This window comes from Xenia sp. Carnegie-2017, unplaced genomic scaffold (assembly GCF_021976095.1).
Source record: "Xenia sp. Carnegie-2017 unplaced genomic scaffold, XeniaSp_v1 HiC_scaffold_13, whole genome shotgun sequence".
In the NCBI taxonomy this organism is placed as follows: Eukaryota; Metazoa; Cnidaria; class Anthozoa; order Malacalcyonacea; family Xeniidae; genus Xenia; species Xenia sp. Carnegie-2017.
Window position 1 is genome coordinate 7012168 of NW_025813436.1, and position 20709 is coordinate 7032876.

General features: G+C 32.5%; 1 protein-coding gene across 3 annotated transcripts; it reads right to left on the minus strand.

Moving 5' to 3' along the window:
• Positions 1 to 8183: 8183 nt before the first annotated feature.
• Positions 8184 to 20188, minus strand: LOC124454098 (leucine-rich repeat-containing protein 9-like). 3 transcript variants are annotated; one of them, XM_047004917.1, is made up of 38 exons: positions 20053 to 20188; positions 19736 to 19960; positions 19438 to 19578; positions 19304 to 19367; positions 19146 to 19216; positions 18897 to 19079; positions 18663 to 18818; positions 18425 to 18573; positions 16552 to 16683; positions 16430 to 16484; positions 15749 to 15876; positions 15299 to 15419; positions 14699 to 14792; positions 14570 to 14630; positions 13983 to 14118; positions 13625 to 13731; positions 13357 to 13543; positions 13212 to 13271; positions 12950 to 13081; positions 12597 to 12860; positions 12270 to 12380; positions 12136 to 12202; positions 11904 to 12049; positions 11562 to 11636; positions 11347 to 11469; positions 11231 to 11274; positions 10862 to 10993; positions 10696 to 10759; positions 10458 to 10603; positions 10301 to 10374; positions 10160 to 10239; positions 9903 to 10040; positions 9755 to 9823; positions 9368 to 9493; positions 9210 to 9290; positions 9016 to 9145; positions 8689 to 8944; positions 8184 to 8595 (listed from the first exon to the last, which is right to left on the minus strand). In XM_047004917.1, exons 1-37 carry the CDS (start codon positions 20107 to 20109, stop codon positions 8730 to 8732), a joined length of 4344 nt encoding a protein of 1447 aa, XP_046860873.1. In that variant the 5' UTR covers positions 20110 to 20188; the 3' UTR covers positions 8184 to 8595; positions 8689 to 8729. The 3 variants fall into 3 exon arrangements, with proteins under 3 accessions (XP_046860873.1, XP_046860876.1, XP_046860865.1); XM_047004920.1 differs by having other exon boundaries at positions 8184 to 8623; XM_047004909.1 differs by having other exon boundaries at positions 8184 to 8944.
• Between the last annotated feature and the right edge of the window lie 521 nt (positions 20189 to 20709).

A 20709-nucleotide genomic window follows, 5' to 3' on the forward strand; every position in this document is an offset into this window, starting at 1 on the left:
TGTAAAATGCAAAGACTATAGTCTTTTGCGTAAAAGTAATAAAATCACAAAACACTATAGTCTTTTGCGTAAAAGTGTGTAAAATGCAAAGACTATAGTCTTTTGCATAAAAGTGTAATAAAATGCAAAGACTATAGTCTTTTAGTTAAGTGTGTAAAATGCAAAGACTATAGTCTTTTGCATAAAAGTGTAATAAAAATGCAAAGAGACTATAGTCTTTATCATAAAAAGTGATGTAAAATGCAAAGACTATAGTCTTTTGCATAAAAGATGTGTAAAAATGCAAAGACTATAGTCTTTTTTTTCATAAAGAGATAATTTAAAAATCACAAAGACTATAGTCTTTTGCGTAAAAGTGTAAATCACAAAGACTATAGTCTTTTGCGTAAAGTGTAATAAAATCACAAGACTATAGTCTTTTTGCATAAAATAAAATAACAAAGAAGATATAGTCTTTTGCGTAAAAGTGTAATAAAAATGCAAAGACTATAGTCTTTTCATAAAAAGTGTTAAAATGCAAAGACTATAGTCTTTTGCATAAAAGAGATGTAAAAATCAAAGACTATAGTCTTTGCGTAAAAGTGTGTAAAATGCAAAGACTATAGTCTTTTGCATAAAAGTGTAATAAAAATGCAAAGACTATCTTTTGCGTTTAAAGGTGTAAAATGCAAAGACTATAGTCTTTTGCGTAAAAAGATGTAAAATGCAAAGACTATAGTCTTTTGCGTAAAAGTTGTAAAATGCAAGACTATAGTCTTTTGCTAAAATAAAGTGTATTAAAAAAATGCAAAGACTATAGTCTTTGTAAGTAATAAAATGCAAAGACTATAGTCTTTGTGTAAAAGTTTAAAATGCAAAAGACTATAGTCTTTTGCGTGAAGTAATGAAAAAATGCAAAGACTATAGTCTTTTGCTTAAAAGTGTGTAAAAATGCAAGACTATAGTCTTTTGCGTAAAAGTGTGTAAAAATGCAAAGACTATAGTCTTTTGTAAAAAAGTGTGTAAAATGCAAAGACTATAGTCTTTTGCGTAAAAGTGTGTAAAATGCAAGACTATAGTCTTTTTGTAAAAAGTGTAAAATGCAAAGACTATAGTCTTTCGTAAAGTGTGTAAAATGCAAAGACTAGTCTTTTTGCATAAAAAGTGTAAAATCAAAGACTATAGTCTTTTGAGTAAAGTGTAATAAAAAATCACAAGACTATAGTCTTTTGTGTAAAAAAGTGTAAAAATACAAAGACTATAGTCTTTGCGTAAAGAGATAAATATAGAAAGACTATAGTCTTTTTGCGTAAAAGATGTAAAAATGCAAAGACTATAGTCTTTTGCGTAAAAGTGTTAATAAAAATGCAAAGACTATAGTCTTTTTGCATAAAAAGTGTGTAAAAATGCAAAAGACTATAGTCTTTTGCATAAAAGTGTATAAAAATCAAAGACTATAGTCTTTTTGTAAAAGTGTAATAAAAATGCAAAGACTATAGTCTTTTTGTAAGTGTAAAAATGCAAAGACTATAGTCTTTGTGTAAAAAAAGTGTAAAATGCAAAGGCTATAGTCTTTTGCGTAAAAAATAATAAAAATGCAAAGACTATAGTCTTTTGCGTAAAAGTGTGTAAAATGCAAGACTATAGTCTTTTTGTAAAAAAAGTTTAAAAATGCAAAACTATAGTCTTTGCGTAATAGTGTGTAAAAATGCAAAGACTATAGTCTTTTAAATAAAAAGTAATAAAAATGCAAAGACTATAGTCTTTTGAGTAAAAGTTTGTAAAAATGCAAAGACTATAGTCTTTTGCGTAAAGTGTTAAAAACAAAGACTATAGTCTTTTGCATAAAAGATAAAAATGCAAAGACTATAGTCTTTTGCGTTTAAGTGTAAAAATGCAAAGACTATAGTCTTTTGCGTAAAATTAATAAAAATCAAAAGACTATAGTCTTTTATAAAAAAGTGTAAAATGCAAAGACTATAGTCTTTTTGCATAAAAGAGTGTGTAAAATGCAAAAACTATAGTCTTTTACGTAAAAGTGTGTAAAATGCAAAGACTATAGTCTTTTTGCGTAAAAGTGTGTAAAATCAAAGACTATAGTCTTTTGCGTAAAAGATAAAAATAAAGATATAGTCTTTTGCGTAAAGTGTGTAAAATGCAAAGACTATAGTCTTTTGCGTAAAGTGTGTAAAAATGCAGACTATAGTCTTTTGCGTAAAAGTGTAATAAAAATGCAAAGACTATAGTCTTTTTTCATAAAAAGTGTAAAATGCAAAGACTATAGTCTTTTGCGTAAAAGTGTAATGCAAAGACTATAGTCTTTTGCATAAAAGAGATAATAAAATGCAAAGACTATAGTCTTTTTTGTAAAAGTGTGTAAAAAATCAAAGACTATAGTCTTTTGCGTAAAAGTGTGTAAAATGCAAAGACTATAGTCTTTTGCGTAAAAGTGTAAAATGCAAAGACTATAGTCTTTTATAAAAGTGTTAATAAAAATGCAAAGACTATAGTCTTTTGCGTAAAAGTGTGTAAAATGCAAAGACTATAGTCTTTTTGCATAAAGTGTGTAAAATGCAAAAGACTATAGTCTTTTGCGTAAAGTGTGTAAAAATGCAAAGACTATAGTCTTTTTTTGTAAAAGTGTGTAAAAATGCAAAGATTATAGTCTTTTGCGTAATAGTGTGTAAAAATGCAAAGACTATAGTCTTTATCATAAAAAAGTGTAAAAATGCAAAGACTATAGTCTTTTTCATAAAAAGTGTAAAAATGCAAACACTATAGTCTTTTGCGTAAAAGTGTTTAAAAATGCAAAGATTATATTCTTTTGCATAAAAGTGTGTAAAAATGCAAAGACTATCGTCTTTTGAGTTTAAGTGTGTAAAAATGCAAAGACTATAATATTTTGTGTAAAAAAAGTGTAAAAATGCAAAGACTACAGTCTTTGGCGTAAAAGTTTGTAAAAATGCAAAGACTATAGTCTTTTGCGTAAAAGTGTGTAAAAATGCAAAGACTATAGTCTTTTGCGTAAAAGTGTGTAAAAATGCGAAGATTCTAGTCGTTTGTGTAAAAAAGTTTAAAAATGCAAAAACTATAGTCTTTGCGTGATAGTGTGAAAAAATGCAAAGACTAGTCTTTTGCGTAAAAAAAGTGTAAAAATGCAAAGACTATAGTCTTTTGAGTTAAAGTTTGTAAAAATGCAAAGACTATAATCTTTGTGTAAAAAAAGTGTAAAAATACAAAGACTATAGTCTTTTGCGTAAAAGTGTGTAAAAATGGAAAGACTATAGTCTTTTGTGTAAAAAAGTGTAAAAATGCAAAGACTATAGTCTTTCGCGTAAAGGTGTGTAAAAAATGCAAAGACTAGTCTTTTGCGTAAAAAAAGTGTAAAAATGCAAAGACTATAGTCTTTTGAGTTAAAGTTTGTAAAAATGCAAAGACTATAATATTCTGTGTAAAAAAGTGTAAAAATACAAAGACTATAGTCTTTTGCGTAAAAGTGTGTAGAAATGCAAAGACTATAGTCTTTTGTGTAAAAAAGTGTAAAAATGCAAAGACTATAGTCTTTCGCGTAAAGATTGTAAAAAATGCAAAGACTATAGTCTTTTTGCATAAAGATAATAAAATGCAAAGACTATAGTCTTTTGCGTAAAGAGATGTAATCACAAAGACTATAGTCTTTTGCGTAAAAATGTGTAAAAATGCAAAGACTATAGTCTTTTGAGTTTAAGTGTGTAAAAATGCAAAGACTATAATATTCTGTGTAAAAAAAGTGTAAAAATGCAATTAAGTCTTTGCGTAAAGATAATAAAATGCAAAAGACTATAGTCTTTTGCATAAAAGAGTGTAAAAATGCAAAGACTATATCGTTTGTAAAAGTTTAAAAATCACAAAGACTATAGTCTTTGCGTGATGAATAATGAAAAAATGCAGAACTAGTCTTTTGCGTAAAAAGGATGTAAAAATGCAAAGACTATAGTCTTGCAGTTAAAGTTTAAAAAATGCAAAGACTATAGTCTTTCGTAAAGGGATGTAAAATGCAAAACTATGAAAGTCTTTGCATAAAAAGAATAATAAAAATAAAGACTATAGTCTTTTGCGTAAAAGTAATAAAAATGCAAAGACTATAGTCTTTTGCGTAAAGGGTAATAAAATGCAAAGACTATAGTCTTTTGCGTTAAAGAGATAATAAAATGCAAAAAGACTAGTCTTTTGCATAAAAGTGTAAAAATGCAAAAACTATAGTCTTTTCCAGAAGTAAAGTGTGTAAAAATGCAAAGACTATAGTCTTTGCGTAAAAGAGATCATTTAAAATGCAAAGACTATAGTCTTTAACGTAAAAGTGTGTAAAAATGCAAAGACTATAGTCTTTTGCGTAAAAAAGTGTAAAAATGCAAAGACTATAATCTTTTGCGTAAAAGTGTGTAAAAATGCAAAGACTATAGTCTTTTGAGTTTAAGTGTGTAAAAATGCAAAGACTATAATCTTTTGCGTGAAAGTGTGTAAAAATGCAAAGACTATAGTCTTTATCATAAAAAAGTGTAAAAATGCAAAGACTATAGTCTTTTGCATAAAAGTGTGTAAAAATGCAAAAGACTATAGTCTTTTGCGTAAAAGTGTGTAAAAATGCAAAGACTATAGTCTTTTGTGTAAAAAGTGTGTAAAAATGCAAAGACCATAATCTTTTGCGTAAAAGTGTGTGAAAAGCAAAAGACTTTTGCATGAAAATTCATGAACTATAGTCTTTTGGTAAAAATTCGTGAACTATAGTCTTTTACATGAAAATTTGTGAACTTTAGTCTTTTGGTGAAAATTCGTGAACTATAGTCTTTGCAATTCAAAATTCCATTTCTTTCCATATTCGATTACTTCCATATCTATATTTCTTTTACATTCCAAACATCTGCCTTTTAAATCCATGCCTGAAATTCAATGAATCCCATTACTCCATCCACATCAGATCCTCATTACCCCTCCATCAGCTCCTCCCTCATGCCTCCATCATCATCCCTCATTACTTCCATCCATTTATCCCTCCATCCAACATCCTCCATTTCTCCATCAGCATCCTCCTTGTGCCTAAATCAGCATCCTCCTCATTGCCTCCATCAGCATCCTCCTCGTTCCCCCCATCAAAATCTTCCTCATTGCTTCAATCAAAATCCTACTCGTCTCTCCGTAGCATCCCCTGTATCTCCATCAGCATCCTGCTTGTTCACCTCCATCCAGATCCTCCATCATCCTTGTGCACTCTATCCTTTATCCTCTCATCCATTCCTCATTCCATCCATCCATCCATCCTCCCTCATTACCTCCATCCAACATCCATTACCTCCATCCATCCCCCTCCATCCAGCATTCCATTACCTCCATCCGCATTCCCCTTTATCCACCTCATCCTTTCTCCATTACCTCCATCCATTCTCCCTCATTATCTCCATCCATCCATTCCTAAATCCAGCATCCCTCCTCATTACCTCCATCCAGATCCCTACTGATCCCTCCATCAACAATCTCATCATTGCCTCCATCCATTCCTCCTAATTCTCCATCAGATCCTCTTCGTCTCTCCATCAAAGACCTCGTCTCTCATCAAAGTCCTCCTCGTCCCCCCATCAGCATCGTCCTCGTGCCTCAATCAGCATCCTACTCGTCTCTCCATCAGCATCCCCCTCATGTCCATCAACATCCTACTCGTGCATCAATCAGCATCCTCCACGTCTCTCCATCAGCATCCTCCTTGTGCCTCCATCAGCATCATCCTCGTGCCTCCATCAGCATCCTCGTCATGTCTCCATCAGCATCCTTCTCGTCTCTCCATCACTATCCTCCTCGTGCCTCCATCAACATCCTCCTCGTGCCTCCATCAACATCCTACTCGTGCCTCCATCAGCATCCCCTCGTCTCTCCATCAGAATTCTCCTCGTGCCTCCATCAGCTTCCTACTCGTCCCTCCATCATTACGGTAAGGTAGGAAGGTTTATAAAAGACCATCGAGTTTGAAGATTTTGCAACATTCTGCCTCCATGTTGCAATATCTTGTATATTCTATAATAAATATTTGAGGTAATACATTTGAACTCCTCGTCTCTTCATCTGCATCTTCCTCGTCTTCTCATCAGCATCCTCCTCATATAAACGAAACATCTATAAAACAAGTTAAGATTATGACATAAAAAAAACATCACATCGTTCCTTGTATGAAAAAAATTACAGAAGAAGTTATTTGTTTGATGGAAACAAAAAATTATAAGCACATACCACTGTTAGGGTTCTTTTTTTCACTGTCAGTGAGCCCGACATGTCTACTAAACTGCAACAACAACTGTTGAATTAATACCATAGCAAGCAATTATGGAGATCGCGCTTTAAGGAGACATACAAGTTATCTACAATATTATATTCTTCGGTCACAAAGGCTAAAAGATCGAAATTGCTATTTCTAACATTGGCCAGTTCTTAGAAATAGGCAAAATGCAAAATCATCACCTTATGTGAATGATAACGATAAATGCAAAATTAAAATAGTTTCCGAACATGTATTGATGAAGGTCCAATCATTGATGTCAAGAATAGTGGGAAAATTTTGGCAGTTCCGTGTTTTCACTTCAATATATACCTGTATCTTGACGACAACTTTGTGGTCGAAGATCGAAACATAGAAATACCAAGAAACCAACAAAATTTATCATTCATTTGAACAAATAGGATTCTTAACGATGCTTTGAGTATGCTGTATCGCGAATGCCAATCACAATTGGGTTATACATGTTAATTCATCGATCGTAGACTATCTTTATAGGTTCAACGATGTTTCTTTATTTAATCCGGTGCTTTCAAACATAGGTAAAAGATCTTTGAACTTTGTTGGCCGTGTCATGTGTCATGTCTTCAGTTGCTCGTCTTTTCCATTGATAAGAGTTCTTGTGGTATTACTCGCATTACAGCCTTCGTTGTTCTCTTAGTCTTTTGCTATTCTAAACTGCTCAAATATTTGTACCATCTGGTTTCAAGGTGAATTTTGCAGCAGGTACTTGTATTTCTTAAAGGCTGTCTTTGACTGTCACGGACAACCTTCAGCAGACGAATAGTTCTGTCAAATAGGTTTATCGAAGTGAAAGACAGTAGTTTTTATTCTGATAACTTTCATATATCACATGAATTAATTTATTAGTTCATTTGTTTTGACGTCAATTTTGTTCAAACCATGATAAAAAGGGATTAAATTCATTGATTGCATGAAAATATATGCAGAGAAAGACAAAAGGAATTAAGCCTGGTTTTAACTTAACTAACGACATTGGTTAGTAAAACGAAGCAATGCCTTTTCTCCAGAGGTTTGGAGAAAACAAAAGAATTTTTTCTTTTCTTTCTTCAGTGAAAAAGTGAGAAAATGTATGAAAATGCGTGAATTATAGTCTTTTTGTAAAATTTGTGAAAATTAATGAATTATTGTCTTAGCGTGAAAAAGTGTGAAAATTTGTTAAAATGCATAAATTATGTTTTTTGTGTGAAAATGTTTAAAAATGTGTAAAAATGCGTGAATTCTAGTCTTTGTATGAAAATGTAGAATCGTTTATATCAATCTTTCTGTCTTCTTTATGTCTACGTCTATGTTTATGCGTACCATTCTGAAAATGCATGAAGTTTAGTCTTTATGTGAAAAAAAAGTGACAATTTGTGAAAATGCATGAATTATATTTTTTGTGTGAAAAAATGTGAAAATCAATGTTTACCTTCAAGTCTACCTTTATGTTTACCTTTATGTCTACCCTTATGACTACCTTTATGTCTACCTTTATGTCTACCTTTATGTCCACCTTTATGCCTACCTTTATGCCTTTATGTCTACCTTTATGTCTACCTTTATGTCTACATTTATGTCTACCTTTATGTCTACCTTTATGTCTACCTTTATGTCTACCTTTATGTCTACCTTTGTGTACCTTTGTGTCTACCTTTATGTCTACCTTTATGTCTACCTTTTATGCTACCTTTATGCCTACCTTTATGTCTACCTTTGTGTCTTTATGTCTACCTTTATGTCTACCTTTATGTCTACCTTTATGTCTACCTTTATGTCTACCATTATGACTACCTTTATGTCTACCTTTATGTCTACCTTTATGTCTACATTTATGTCTACCTTTATGTCTTCTGTTCCTAACCGAAATTGTCCTCCTAAAATCAAGTGATTTCCACGACAGTTCATATAAAGGTTTCCAATGATTCAAATGTAAGTACTCACACCAATATTGTACGAATTAACTAAAATCAACGATAGTTAAATAACTTGATCTGTATCACTGTATATAAACACGTTCTATCATGATATTTCATTTGGAATTAATCTCGTTTTCCAAGCGCTTAATGTTCGCTTCTATTTGTTTCATTCTTTCGTTATGTTGACGTTCAATCTTATCAAGGGCAGTTTTTGTCTTTTCTTCAAACATTTTCCATTCTTTTTTCATTCTTGTACGTCTTTCTTCAACTCTCTCCATGTTTTCTTCAGGTAGTTTATTTGCTAATATTGAATTTACTTTCTTTACTGCGTCCTTTGTTCGGTCGACAACACATTGAACATGTTCTCTTGACAAATCTTCCACATCAGGAAGCAAGCTTTCGATGTGACAAGAATGAACATTAGCTTGATTTAAACGAAAATGTTCACTGTTCTAGCGTTTTCATTTCTTAAATGCAAAGTTAACCCACCTCTAACTTTCCCATCCTCCTTCGCAGTAACGCTTTGCATGTTACTTTGGCTTGGATGTCGGAGAAAAGTTTGGTCTTGGGTTACCTTGCATGACATATGAACCTGTATCGTGTGCAGAGCCTGTATTGTGACCTGTTGCTCTATCCAGGTTTGTTGATGATGACATTGAAGCATGGTGACCACTGTTGTGAGTGCGCATGTCATATGAAGATGGAATGTGCTGAGGAGAACAAGAGTTAAATGTGCGAGGTTTCCCTGAATATGATTTAAACCAAACTTAGTAAAGTGAAAAGGACAAATACAAATTTACCGTTTAAAAAAGGTACCTTTAACATTGTTCCTGTCATGGTATCGTACATTTGGAGTCAAATTTTGGACATGTTCTACTTGAGCAAACCGTCGTTGACCAAGATTCCAACAATTCTCAACAGCCACACTCAATTGCACTGTATTGACCTGAAATTTTGAGCAACGGTAATTTACGGCACTTGAAAGTGTGACGCAAAAAACATTGGGTTACCTTTAGTTGAGCTTGATGCTTCGTTTGTAAACCAGGCAAATTAGTTTCGGTAACTGATTCAGATTTTACTAACGATGACAACTACAAAAACAACAATGACAAAACATCTTTCAAAGTTCACTTACCGAATGGCTGTTATATCTTAAGTTCTATACTACCTGATTTTCCATAAGGTAAACTTCGGCCTTGGCTCTCTCGTCATTTTTTACTGGTATACCATCAATACATACGATATTTGGCTGACGATAAACCAAAACAGGACGATGTAGCATACGTCTTGTGATCTGCGATGAACCAAAATTCATAATATTGCTTTACATTAACCGAATCCCCGAGGTCACAGTCTTGACAGAGTTAACGCAATCTCCTCATGCTGCAATTAACGGTTTGTATAATTCCCCCCCCCCCAAAAAAAAATTCTCAATAACATAAATACTCTACGCATTTTAATGGGGAACATTGTCAACGCAAAGTTATCCTTTCGTATCGTGTTCAACGAATGTTGCTCGTCGTTACTGTGCTGTCCACTATAAAAGAAAACATACCGGATTATTGATAAGGGAAATTTCAAACAAGCTGTTCATTTTCTCTAATTTCTGAAGTTCACACATATCCTAGGGAGATATAAAAGAAAGTTTTGATACAAGCTTTACTATTTCATTAGCACTTTTAGTCCTTAAATACTACTCGAACCTGAATCTTATTCATGCCTAGATATAATCTTTGCAAATTCAACAGCGCTTCAAAATTTGATAAATTTCGCAATCTATTCTCCTCTAAGTGAAGTTCGATCAATTTCCGTTGACCAATAAGCGACGTTTCGGAGAGAGTCTGAACAAAAGATTTAAAAAAAACATGTTTTCTCATGAAGCTAAAGCTAAAGAAGATGATTGTTCGGTAAGAAACGGACAATGTATGAGGAGAAGAAATTTCTATAAAATTATAGTAACCTTGATTCTATTTTGATCTAGCACCAGTTCTCTCAGCTCCGTTAAGCTTTGAAGACCTTCAACTTTGGAAATTTCATTACCTTAAATAAAAGTCCAAATTCAGGTTGAATTTATTGGTTTTCTATGAACAAGTCAATTCACCTTGTAGAAACAACGCTTTTATGTTTGGTATTCTCGACAACTGAAGAGACTTCATGTTAGATATCCCGTTAAAACTATAAACACAAGTTTTTTTAGACATTTCCAATACTTCGCTCGGTAAATAACCAGAAATCATGTGTTGCTAATTTCATCACACCCTAAATGAAGTACTTCAAGTTGCTCTAACACTGGGGTAAATATTTCGGGTGAGGTTACGTCATCGTTTTGTTGTCTCTTTTGGTTTGCAAATGTCTTTTTCTTGGGAAAAACACTTTCAATTCTGTTGTAGTTTAGACACAATACCTGTACAAGAATAATAATATCTTAAAAAACGTTTTTCTTTGACACGTGTTACATTTCAACCGTTTCAATATGAAGCCAGTCGCCATACCTACCCTCAAATTTATAAGATGGATAAGGCCACCGAAATTGGTGAGATTATTATGCTCAAGATTAATACTATATTAAAGAAAGATATAAACGACTGATACGTAAAACAAGAACACTAAAAGAAGAATATCAAAAATGATAAACTAATAAAAAACTTCAATAAATATCAACCTTCTTAAGTTACGAAACATCTCTCCATTGCCGACATCAATAGAACGAAGCTCACAATGTGGCAGATCTATTTCCTGAAGTGCAGAAAAGTTTCCGTGACCTAAACGCTCAGCAACAAAGTCTGTTGTCATCCTGAAATGATTCACAATTATTACCTGAAATTATTAATTAACCGTTAATTATCACCGTAAATACATAATTATCCATTGCTCAATTTAGTAATCACTAGATAATGTGATAAAACGTAATGTTTATGAAAACTTTCCTCTCAGTCAGTAATCACTAGATAATGTGATAAAACGTAATGTTTATGAAAACCTTCCTCTCAGTCAGTAATCAATAGATAATGTGATAAAACATTGGGCAAACCTTCCTCCCAAAGTGTCGACGGCACAAGAACGTTCTGTTGCACTCTAATCAATAATAAAATACAGAAATTCAACTTATAATCATACTTTAAAAGTATTTCAGGCGGCATAACATACTACTGCGACACCATTTATGGCTTTAAGCAATGACAAATGATAGATAACAAACATCCGGGTATTTTCCTTTGATGACATAAGAGGGTTCTTGGATACATCAATAATTTCCAAAAAGCGCAACTCCTGCAAAAGAAGGATTTCGGAGTATTGGAAATGGATGCAACAGCGAGATTTGATGCAGAATAACTTGTACATACGAGCAAAGTTATTACAACCTTCAAATAAAAGATTTCTCTTGTATTTGCGATTTCATTGTTTCCTGCATAAATTTCTTGAAGTGAGGTAGATTTCTGTTGTAAAAGAATTTCATAAATAAAACATTGAGAAAAATATGATGTCATAGGTCAATATCTCTCCATGAAAGATATGAAGGTCCTACTAAGCTTGACAAATGTCGTTAAGTTCAAAGTGACGCATTCTTATGTCATATTAATATCTTTCTATGATTGATCATTCATATCTTTATATGATAGGCCACTTTTTCTATGTTTGAAAATCGTCTTTCTAAAGAACATACCATTCCAAAATATATTGAATCGACTGGCAAACACACAAACCTTGAGTGACTGTAATGACGTCATATAGTTACTTTCGACACAAAGATATTCCAAATTTAACATATTTTCCATGACTGACCCATCAAGAGCTGTGATATCGTTATAGGAAAGATCAAGACGTTTCAAGTTCACCAGATTTGATAAACCTATTAAAAAAAGAACTAATAAGACCTACGACACACTGTTTAGTAAATATCGTAAAGGTTTACAATTCCATTGAATGAAATCTCACCATCAGTCTTTGTTATCATGTTTTTAGACAAATCCAGTTCCTCCAATGTTTTACAATTTTCCAAACCCTGAAAAAACATCACACATTTTCTGCTTACGAATACTTATGTTGTGTTGCAAGATAATCCTATGTACCTCAACTTTATTGATACTATTCCTACTGAACGAAGCCCATTTCAACGCTGTTAGCTTTTCAAGGTTTGAGAGCTTAGAAATACCTTGACCTTCAAGATGCAAAGTTGTTATCTACAAAAACAAACAGTAAAAATTAGCAGAGAAAAATTTCAAAATAGACTGAAAGTTACAATAGTATTGCAGTACAAATACAAATACAAAAGTACATTTAGCAATAATATAGGTAAATGTGTGATAATAAACGATAGCAAAAATCAATATTGGACAATAGTGTTAAAATAAACGGAAAGATTTACAAATAAAGGAGGACACAAACAAATAACTTACATATTTCATCCAGTATGTCTCATCATGAAGTACAACAGGCTTATTCTTGCTATGTTTCCACAATTCTGCTGATGTCCATGCAAGGCCTAACGATCGCAAACCCTCGGAATCTACTCGAGAATTCATTTGAATGATGAACGATGAAATCCTAGATGACGCAGCATGACGTAATGCTAAAGCATTTTCTTCTTCTGTAATGTTAACATCATCTAATATTTGAAGAGTCCTTAGGCGACCAATGACATATGTACGATAATTGTTACCCTAACAATTTAAATACACCATAACTGTTTAAAGGCAACGTTATGTCATGAGAGAGAAATAAAACAAAAAACCCAGCGCCATATACATACTTTTTGCCATGGATTATGACTTAGGTTTAATGATGTAATGCTAGGCGCATGTTTCCGTAAAATTCCAACTTCAATGCGAATATTCTGCAGTTTGTTTCCACTAATGTTGAGAATCTTCAACACAGCACACGACTACATAAATAAATATATGTTATCAAAAATTACTGCAAGAAAGCCAATATGATTGGTCGTACGTATGTCCTGATAGTGGTGTCTTCATATACTATATCCTTAAATATCCAATACAATCAATATCTACAACCTTCAATCCATCCAAAGTTGTCAGGCAATTGTAACTAACATCCAGAAACTTAAGACTGTGCTGTGAAGACAAAATACAACAAAGTTCTTTTTCTTTTCAACATATTTGTTGCAAATACTTTACATTGGAATTAGTTGTAACTTACCAAATTAGCGATATCATCCAGTTTTGTTACAGCGTTGAACGAGATCGTGAGATTTTCGAGATTGACAAGTTGATCAATATTCTTAAGATGAGTGAGTCCACAATCGTGAAGATTCAACGTTGAGATGGATTTTGTCGATTGCACCTCACAACGTTTTAAAAAGAGATCTTCTGACAGCTCTAGTAATCTGACAGTAAGAGTACATTGACGTTACCAGATGAAAAAAGGTGATACGTCTTATTAAAAAACGATTGACTGACGTACATACCGTAGCTGTGGTTGTAAGGAAGGCTTCAGATTAACAATATCCGAGTCCTCGGCAGGTTCACGTGACAGGTTACCGTAGTAACAGAGCAAAGACGACTGTGCTTTAGTCTTAAAAAGAAAGATCAATATGAATGAGTTGTTTATATAATTTTAAGTACATGAAGATTTGTGACTGATGTACACATTCATAATGATTAAAAGCGCAAATCCCTCTTCAGATATCATGTTTTATACATTAGGAATTGCTAAATTTTGATAAAAAAGCTAATTTTCAAGACATTCATTTCCGACATTTAAACAAGCATTGCTTCCCATCCACTGTTAAATGTTAAATCTGAACTTCGCAGACAATATCATACCTTTGTTACATATTCAAAATCTACAATATATTCCGGTAGTACAAGATCACCATCATTTATTAGCCAATCACGTTGCTTCGTTGTACAGTCACATGATAAATCTATCTTCGCAAACTTTTTTGGTAGATGTTCGTAACTTGTGTTCATGTAAAGAGAAAAATGCAAGGATTTTCTTGGCTTCTGACTAAAAGTTATACTATAGAATAATATAGTACCTACGTCACTCGTCATATATAAAGAAAAATTTTGAAGACTATATTTTTCTTTAAATATGATATACAGAAACCTTTCATTTCATAATTGTAACGCATGGGCTAAATAAACTTTTTATGTAACTGCAGAGTTCAAAAAAATAATCTAACTGACGACAACAACGCAATGCGCGATGTAGCTTGTAATCGATGATTTGAAATGACAAAACTGTTCTTGACAAACTGATTCTCATAAAACCGACAAAAACTAAAATATTAATTAATAAATACCCGTAAAAGTAGTGGTAGTTCTCCTTAAATCGCAAGTGAACATAAAAAATCCTCAGAAACATCAGTTGATTATTGGATATCATGATGATAAAACACAATATTCACCTTTCATCTTGTTTCGTCATGTTATGATCTCCCACAAACACTTTAGCGATGACAAGTTGTCCTAAAAAAAACAAAATAGTATTAATAGTGGCTATGAAAATGTTTGCAAGAAGGTTAAAACATGTTTACCATGTCTTAAAGACACAAGATCAGTGGGATGGTATTCATTCAATCTGTCGCGATCAGCATTGTAAAGATTGTTTGAAAGTCGTATGAAACCATCCTACAAAAATAACAAAATACATCCATTTCATATAAAATTGACTATTGTATGGTTACCTTACTCCAAAACTTGTTTTCTCACTTAAATGTCAATGTTCACTTGCTCACCATAATCTCTCTACTTTTGTCTAGTTATCTTCATCTCTATGTTCATCTGTTTACCAAAATCTTCATGTTCACTTGCTCACCATAATCTCTCCACTTTTGTCTAGTTATCTTAATCTCTATGTTCATCTGTTTACCAAAATCTTCATGTTCACTTGCTCACCATAATCTCTCTACTTTTGTCTAGTTATCTTAATCTCTATGTTCATCTGTTTACCAAAATCTTCATGTTCACTTGCTCACCATAATCTCTCTACTTTTGTCTAGTTATCTTAATCTCTATGTTTATCTGTTTACCAAAATCTTCATGTTCACTTGCTCACCATAATCTCTCTAATTTTGTCTAGTTATCTTAATCTTTTTATTTTTATTTAACATGACAGTATACCAAGTGGTGCTCACCTTATTTTTAACGTCATCAGTACATCCGTTCTCAAAGATATACATAAATCCACCGTTATACTTCAGCTTTTGTGTCCAGGACAAAAGCAGATATTCCATTGACGTGTCGAACGTCTCTGTTCTAAAGAATTAAAACAAAAAAAAAGTTCAATAGATTTTTCCATAAAATTCAGCTAAATTTTAAATAACGAAAAAAATATATGAACGCTTCAAGACTTACAAAACACATTAACACATCATTGTACTACATAAAACATCTTGTAAACAAAAGTTTGTATTAAATGTAACATAAATAAATAATCAAATTTAAAAAACACATTCCAATTTCCTATCATTTTTACAGTCAAATGTAAAACATGAGATCTACCTTTGTAAATCAACATTTTCTAGCAAACTTAGGATGAGATTTTCAAATATTGTTATCTCTTTAATAAAAAACACCCTACTTACTTTAGAAAGCAATCAGTATCCAAGTCTTTTTTATGAATTGAAGCCACCTTCTCATCAAATATTAAGCGTAGTATTTTGTTATGAACACGAGTTATGCGGTGAATTTTGATTCCAATGACATCATACCTCTGTAAATTTATCATGTTATTGATCAATTGTGTGTATTTGTTGACAGTAATAATAAATCATAACGTAACATCACTTCTAACAAATAAGTATGTTGGTTCATCATTGCACCAATTACAGTTAAATTTGATTTGACTGAACTTGGAGTAAATTATAGTTTACATGAATTACGGTCAACTCGGCCCACCAACAATCTCGGCCACAATTTCCAGTCTCTATTGTTTGATATTCATCGAGATTTTAACACTATATTACTAAACACTGAGGTTAAAAGTTGTGTTATTGTTGTTTTTCTTAACAAAACCTTGCAAGCATAGTTAAGCTGTTCCTAACTCAGGGATCAAACTACAATAGAATGCAAGGATCGAAAACTTTTAATTGGCGGACCATTTAATTCAAATGCGAAACAAGACAATAACTTCAGATTAAGGTAAGTCGTTAACTCAAAATATAGTTTGATCATTTTTTAATGCTACGATGAAGTAAAAACTCAATGGTTGTGCTATTGGGCAAAGTTGACCAGACACCGTTTACATGACGTAATTGCAACAAAACCTGGTAATCAGAAGCACAGAATCTTGAGTAAACCAAATCACGACATGACGTAAACCTGATAAAACATTTATAAGATATAAACAACTGAAATGTTCACTGAGTAATTTACGGTCGTATTTTACCAAATGTTATTGGAGTTTCCGTCTTCAAATCTAACATTACCAGCAGTTTCTAACTCCAACTCTAGTCTTCTTATGGTGAAATTGGAGATATTTTCAACTTGAGAACAGCTTCTTTCATAGCATTTATCAATTCTAATAGAAACGCAATCAACAATCTATAAATGATAACATTTCTGAACAATAAAGCTATGTGTCATGACATGCATTTAACCCAATCACAGCATTGATTATATCACATTCTTCACAGATCTCTACATTTACACCAATCACAGCATTGGTTATATCACATTCTTCACAGATCTCTACATTTCAATCACAGCATTGATTATATCACATTCTTCACAGATCTCAACATTTACACCAATCACAGCATTGATTATATCACATTCTTCACAGATCTCTACATTTACACCAATCACAGCATTGGTTATATCACATTCTTCACAGATCTCTACATTTACACCAATCACAGCATTGATTATATCACATTCTTCACAGATCTCTACATTTACACCAATCACAGCATTGATTATATCACATTCTTCACAGATCTCTACATTTACACCAATCACAGCATTGATTATATCACATTCTTCACAGATCTCTACATTTACACCAATCACAGCATTGATTATATCACATTCTTCACAGATCTCTACATTTACACCAATCACAGCATTGATTATATCACATTCTTCACAGATCTCTACATTTACACCAATCACAGCATTGATTATATCACATTCTTCACAGATCTCTACTCATTGATTATATCACATTCTTCACAGATCTCTACATTTACCAATCACAGCATTGATTATATCACATTCTTCACAGATCTCTACATTTACACCAATCACAGCATTGATTATATCACATTCTTCACAGATCATTTACAATTTATATCACATTCTTCACAGCATTTACACCAATCACATTATATCACATTCTTCACAGATCTCATTTACACTACACAGCAATCACAGCATTGATTATATCACATTCTTCACAGATCTCTACACCAATCACAGCATTGATTATATCACATTCTTCACAGATCTCTACTTTTACACCAATCACAGCATTGATTATATCACATTCTTCACAGATCTCTACCTTTACTCTACTCACAGCATCTATCCTATTAGATTATTCGCAGTAATCTATTTTAACCATCAAAAGAACCTTTATATTATATTATTATACACTATGTAAACAATGCCAGTTTTGATTGGTCAACTACTAGCAAATAATTCTTGATATCTATAATTGTGACGTCATAATTTACAAATATTCTCGATATCTGTAGGTATGACATCATATCTACAAATAATTCTTGATATCTGTAGGTATGACGTCATATCTACAAATAATTCTTGATATCTGTAGGTATGACGTCATATCTACAAATAATTCTTGATATCTGTTGGTATGACATCATATCTACAAATAATAGTTTCTACAACAGTTGAGGCCATTAAAAACTGGTTTTGAAAAGAATCAAATAATAGCGATATTTGTCGCTGTTTCTAAAAACGTTATGCAAAAGCTACTAAACAAAAAGTATGCAGAAAACACAAAAAAGTGGCAAAGCTGTCTTTGAACATATTTTACAAAATATTTAAAGCAGAAGAACTTGAACAAACTGTCTAACAGGACAAATTTTCAAAAGTCTGAATAATTCTTGATATCATGCTCAACATCATCCAATAATTGTTTATTATTCACAGTTCTTCTTTAACTTCCACTACAGCCTTTTCTCCCACATATTCCTCACAGATTAGTACTTTTACTTCCAATTACATTCTTTACCCAACTAGTTCCACTCAGTCCTACACTTAGTTCAAAACTGTACAACAAGATGAAAACTTACTCTTCACATGTACATTCCAATAGTTGTATTCGCTCTTGAAGTTTCTCAATTTTAGTCAGCAACAAAACACTAAAAGTTCTTTCATCCAAATCTTTATCAGCAGCAAACTTGAGCTGTTTATTTGCTGACTCATTTTTTATAAGTTCAAGCTGGGAGAATGTACAATCATAAATTAAGAGGTCATAAATATCCCTACAATGCCGCCTTAAATACAATGTACGACATATGTTTTACTTACAGTTTTCAGTAAGTTAGTGAGTTTCTTTTTTCTTTCTAATGGTGATTTTTTCAATGTTTCTCTTTCTTCCCACACTTGTTTCAACAAGCTATTCATGTTTCTCTGCAATGTCTTAACACGCATATTATAATACATCTTCTTCTTTTTCACGGTAGTCTGCAAACACAAAACTCCTTGCAAAATACTTAATTTAAACAAAAAGAAATCAAGAAAATAACGACAATGTATACCAACCATGGCTAGTTCCTTCATAGTTTCATGACCAATAAAGTACCCATCAAGGTGTTTAATTTGAGGCAAGTGATATAAGATATATGTATAGTAATGAGAGACTGCGGCCACAGGATTGGTGCCATAAACAGGATCATTTAAACTCAGAGTATGAAGACATGTGAACTGGACAAGGTTTTTAAGATCCTATAAAAATGTAATGAGTTATTACAACATTAAAATTGTGCATAACATATGAGTTGATTTACGAACCTTTAATGATCTGATCTTATTTCCAGATAACTCAAGTGATTCAAGATATCTAAGTTTGTCTAGTGAGCTGCCTGAAATAAAGAAAAAGAACAGTTCTTTGCTTTATCATTTATACATCAAGCATAATGTAGTAGAGAATATAACTGAATGCTACCAACCAACTTCACATATTTTATTGTTAGAAAGGTTGAGCTCTTTTAAATATGTCAAATTATCAAGACCCTAAAGGATTAAAGAGCAGTGATAAGTGAAATATTTTCTTTTGCAAAATAGTTAACATGATTGACTATACCTCAATGCATTCAACTTGGTTGTCATTAAGCCATAGGATTTCCAAACGCTTTAAAGATGACAGATTGTCAATCTTTGAGATAGCATTATCATATAAATACAATCTCTTTAACATTGAGCAATTTTCAAGTCCATTAATGTTCTAGTAACACAGGAAGTTTGAATAAAATCTTCAGCAGTGCATAAAAAAATGCAAATTCTCAGAAAATTATTGGTAATGTGTCAAAGACAGAGTACTTTAGGCATTTAACACCTGCTCACAAAAAAAACCACATTGGTAGCCAATGTTATCCTAATACCTCAACATTTGTTTCGCAAATCCAAAGCTCTTCAAGCTGAACTAAGGGTTCAAGCCCTTGAATTTTCCTTAGGGTATCCTGCCCAATAACACATAAAACAAGCAAGTTTGGAAAGTTTGACATCCCAACAATGTCTGGAAATCCAGAAAAGAACATTTCGAGTTTGTGAACATGTTTATTTTCATCATTTTTTATTCTCTCATACTTCAAGCCATTACAAACGCACTAAGAACAAAAGACGAAAGTAAAAAACGTGGGTTTTCATAATAGACACACAAAATTTTCAGGTTTTTAAGATACCGGACAATAACACTTACAAGTTCTTCAAGTATCAGGTTTTGTTCCTCCAACCGCGATAATTCATCTGTTTGCATGACTATAAAGCATTTCTTTTGAATAGTTTATAAAAAAGTTCGAGGCGTCTGTTGTCAAGGGAACTTCTCCAAAAACGCCACCATACCATCAACAACAACTTCCATTTATGAAAATAAATTTCAAATAAAAAGATTGACGCAAAAAATTCAAATTTTAGTTTCAAAGTTTTTTATGCCGTAAACCAAGAATTGGACAACTTCAGAGTTAACCTACAAGAGGCAGATGCTACACGTAGAGGGATATGCCCATATCTTGGAGTATAAAGGAGCAATAGATGGGCTGCAATGAAGATTTTCCTCAGTTTCCTAACTGCACACTAAACAATAGATTTCTAATGAATGAAAGACGGTAATATCCTTGAAATACAAATGGCCAGAATAAAACTTGCGAGCTGGCTACACCACAGTAGAGGATACCCTTTGACGACAGTTCCAAAACCTTGTTACCATGAATTAGGGAATTTATCAAATGATCATTAGAGTTAAGACCACGTACAAGTTGAGACAGATATATTCGACGTTGCAGGTTTTAAGGTTAATACAACAGTTGATGAGATCTAGCAGATTCGTACGTCTTGATTTGGAAAACGTTTTTAGGTA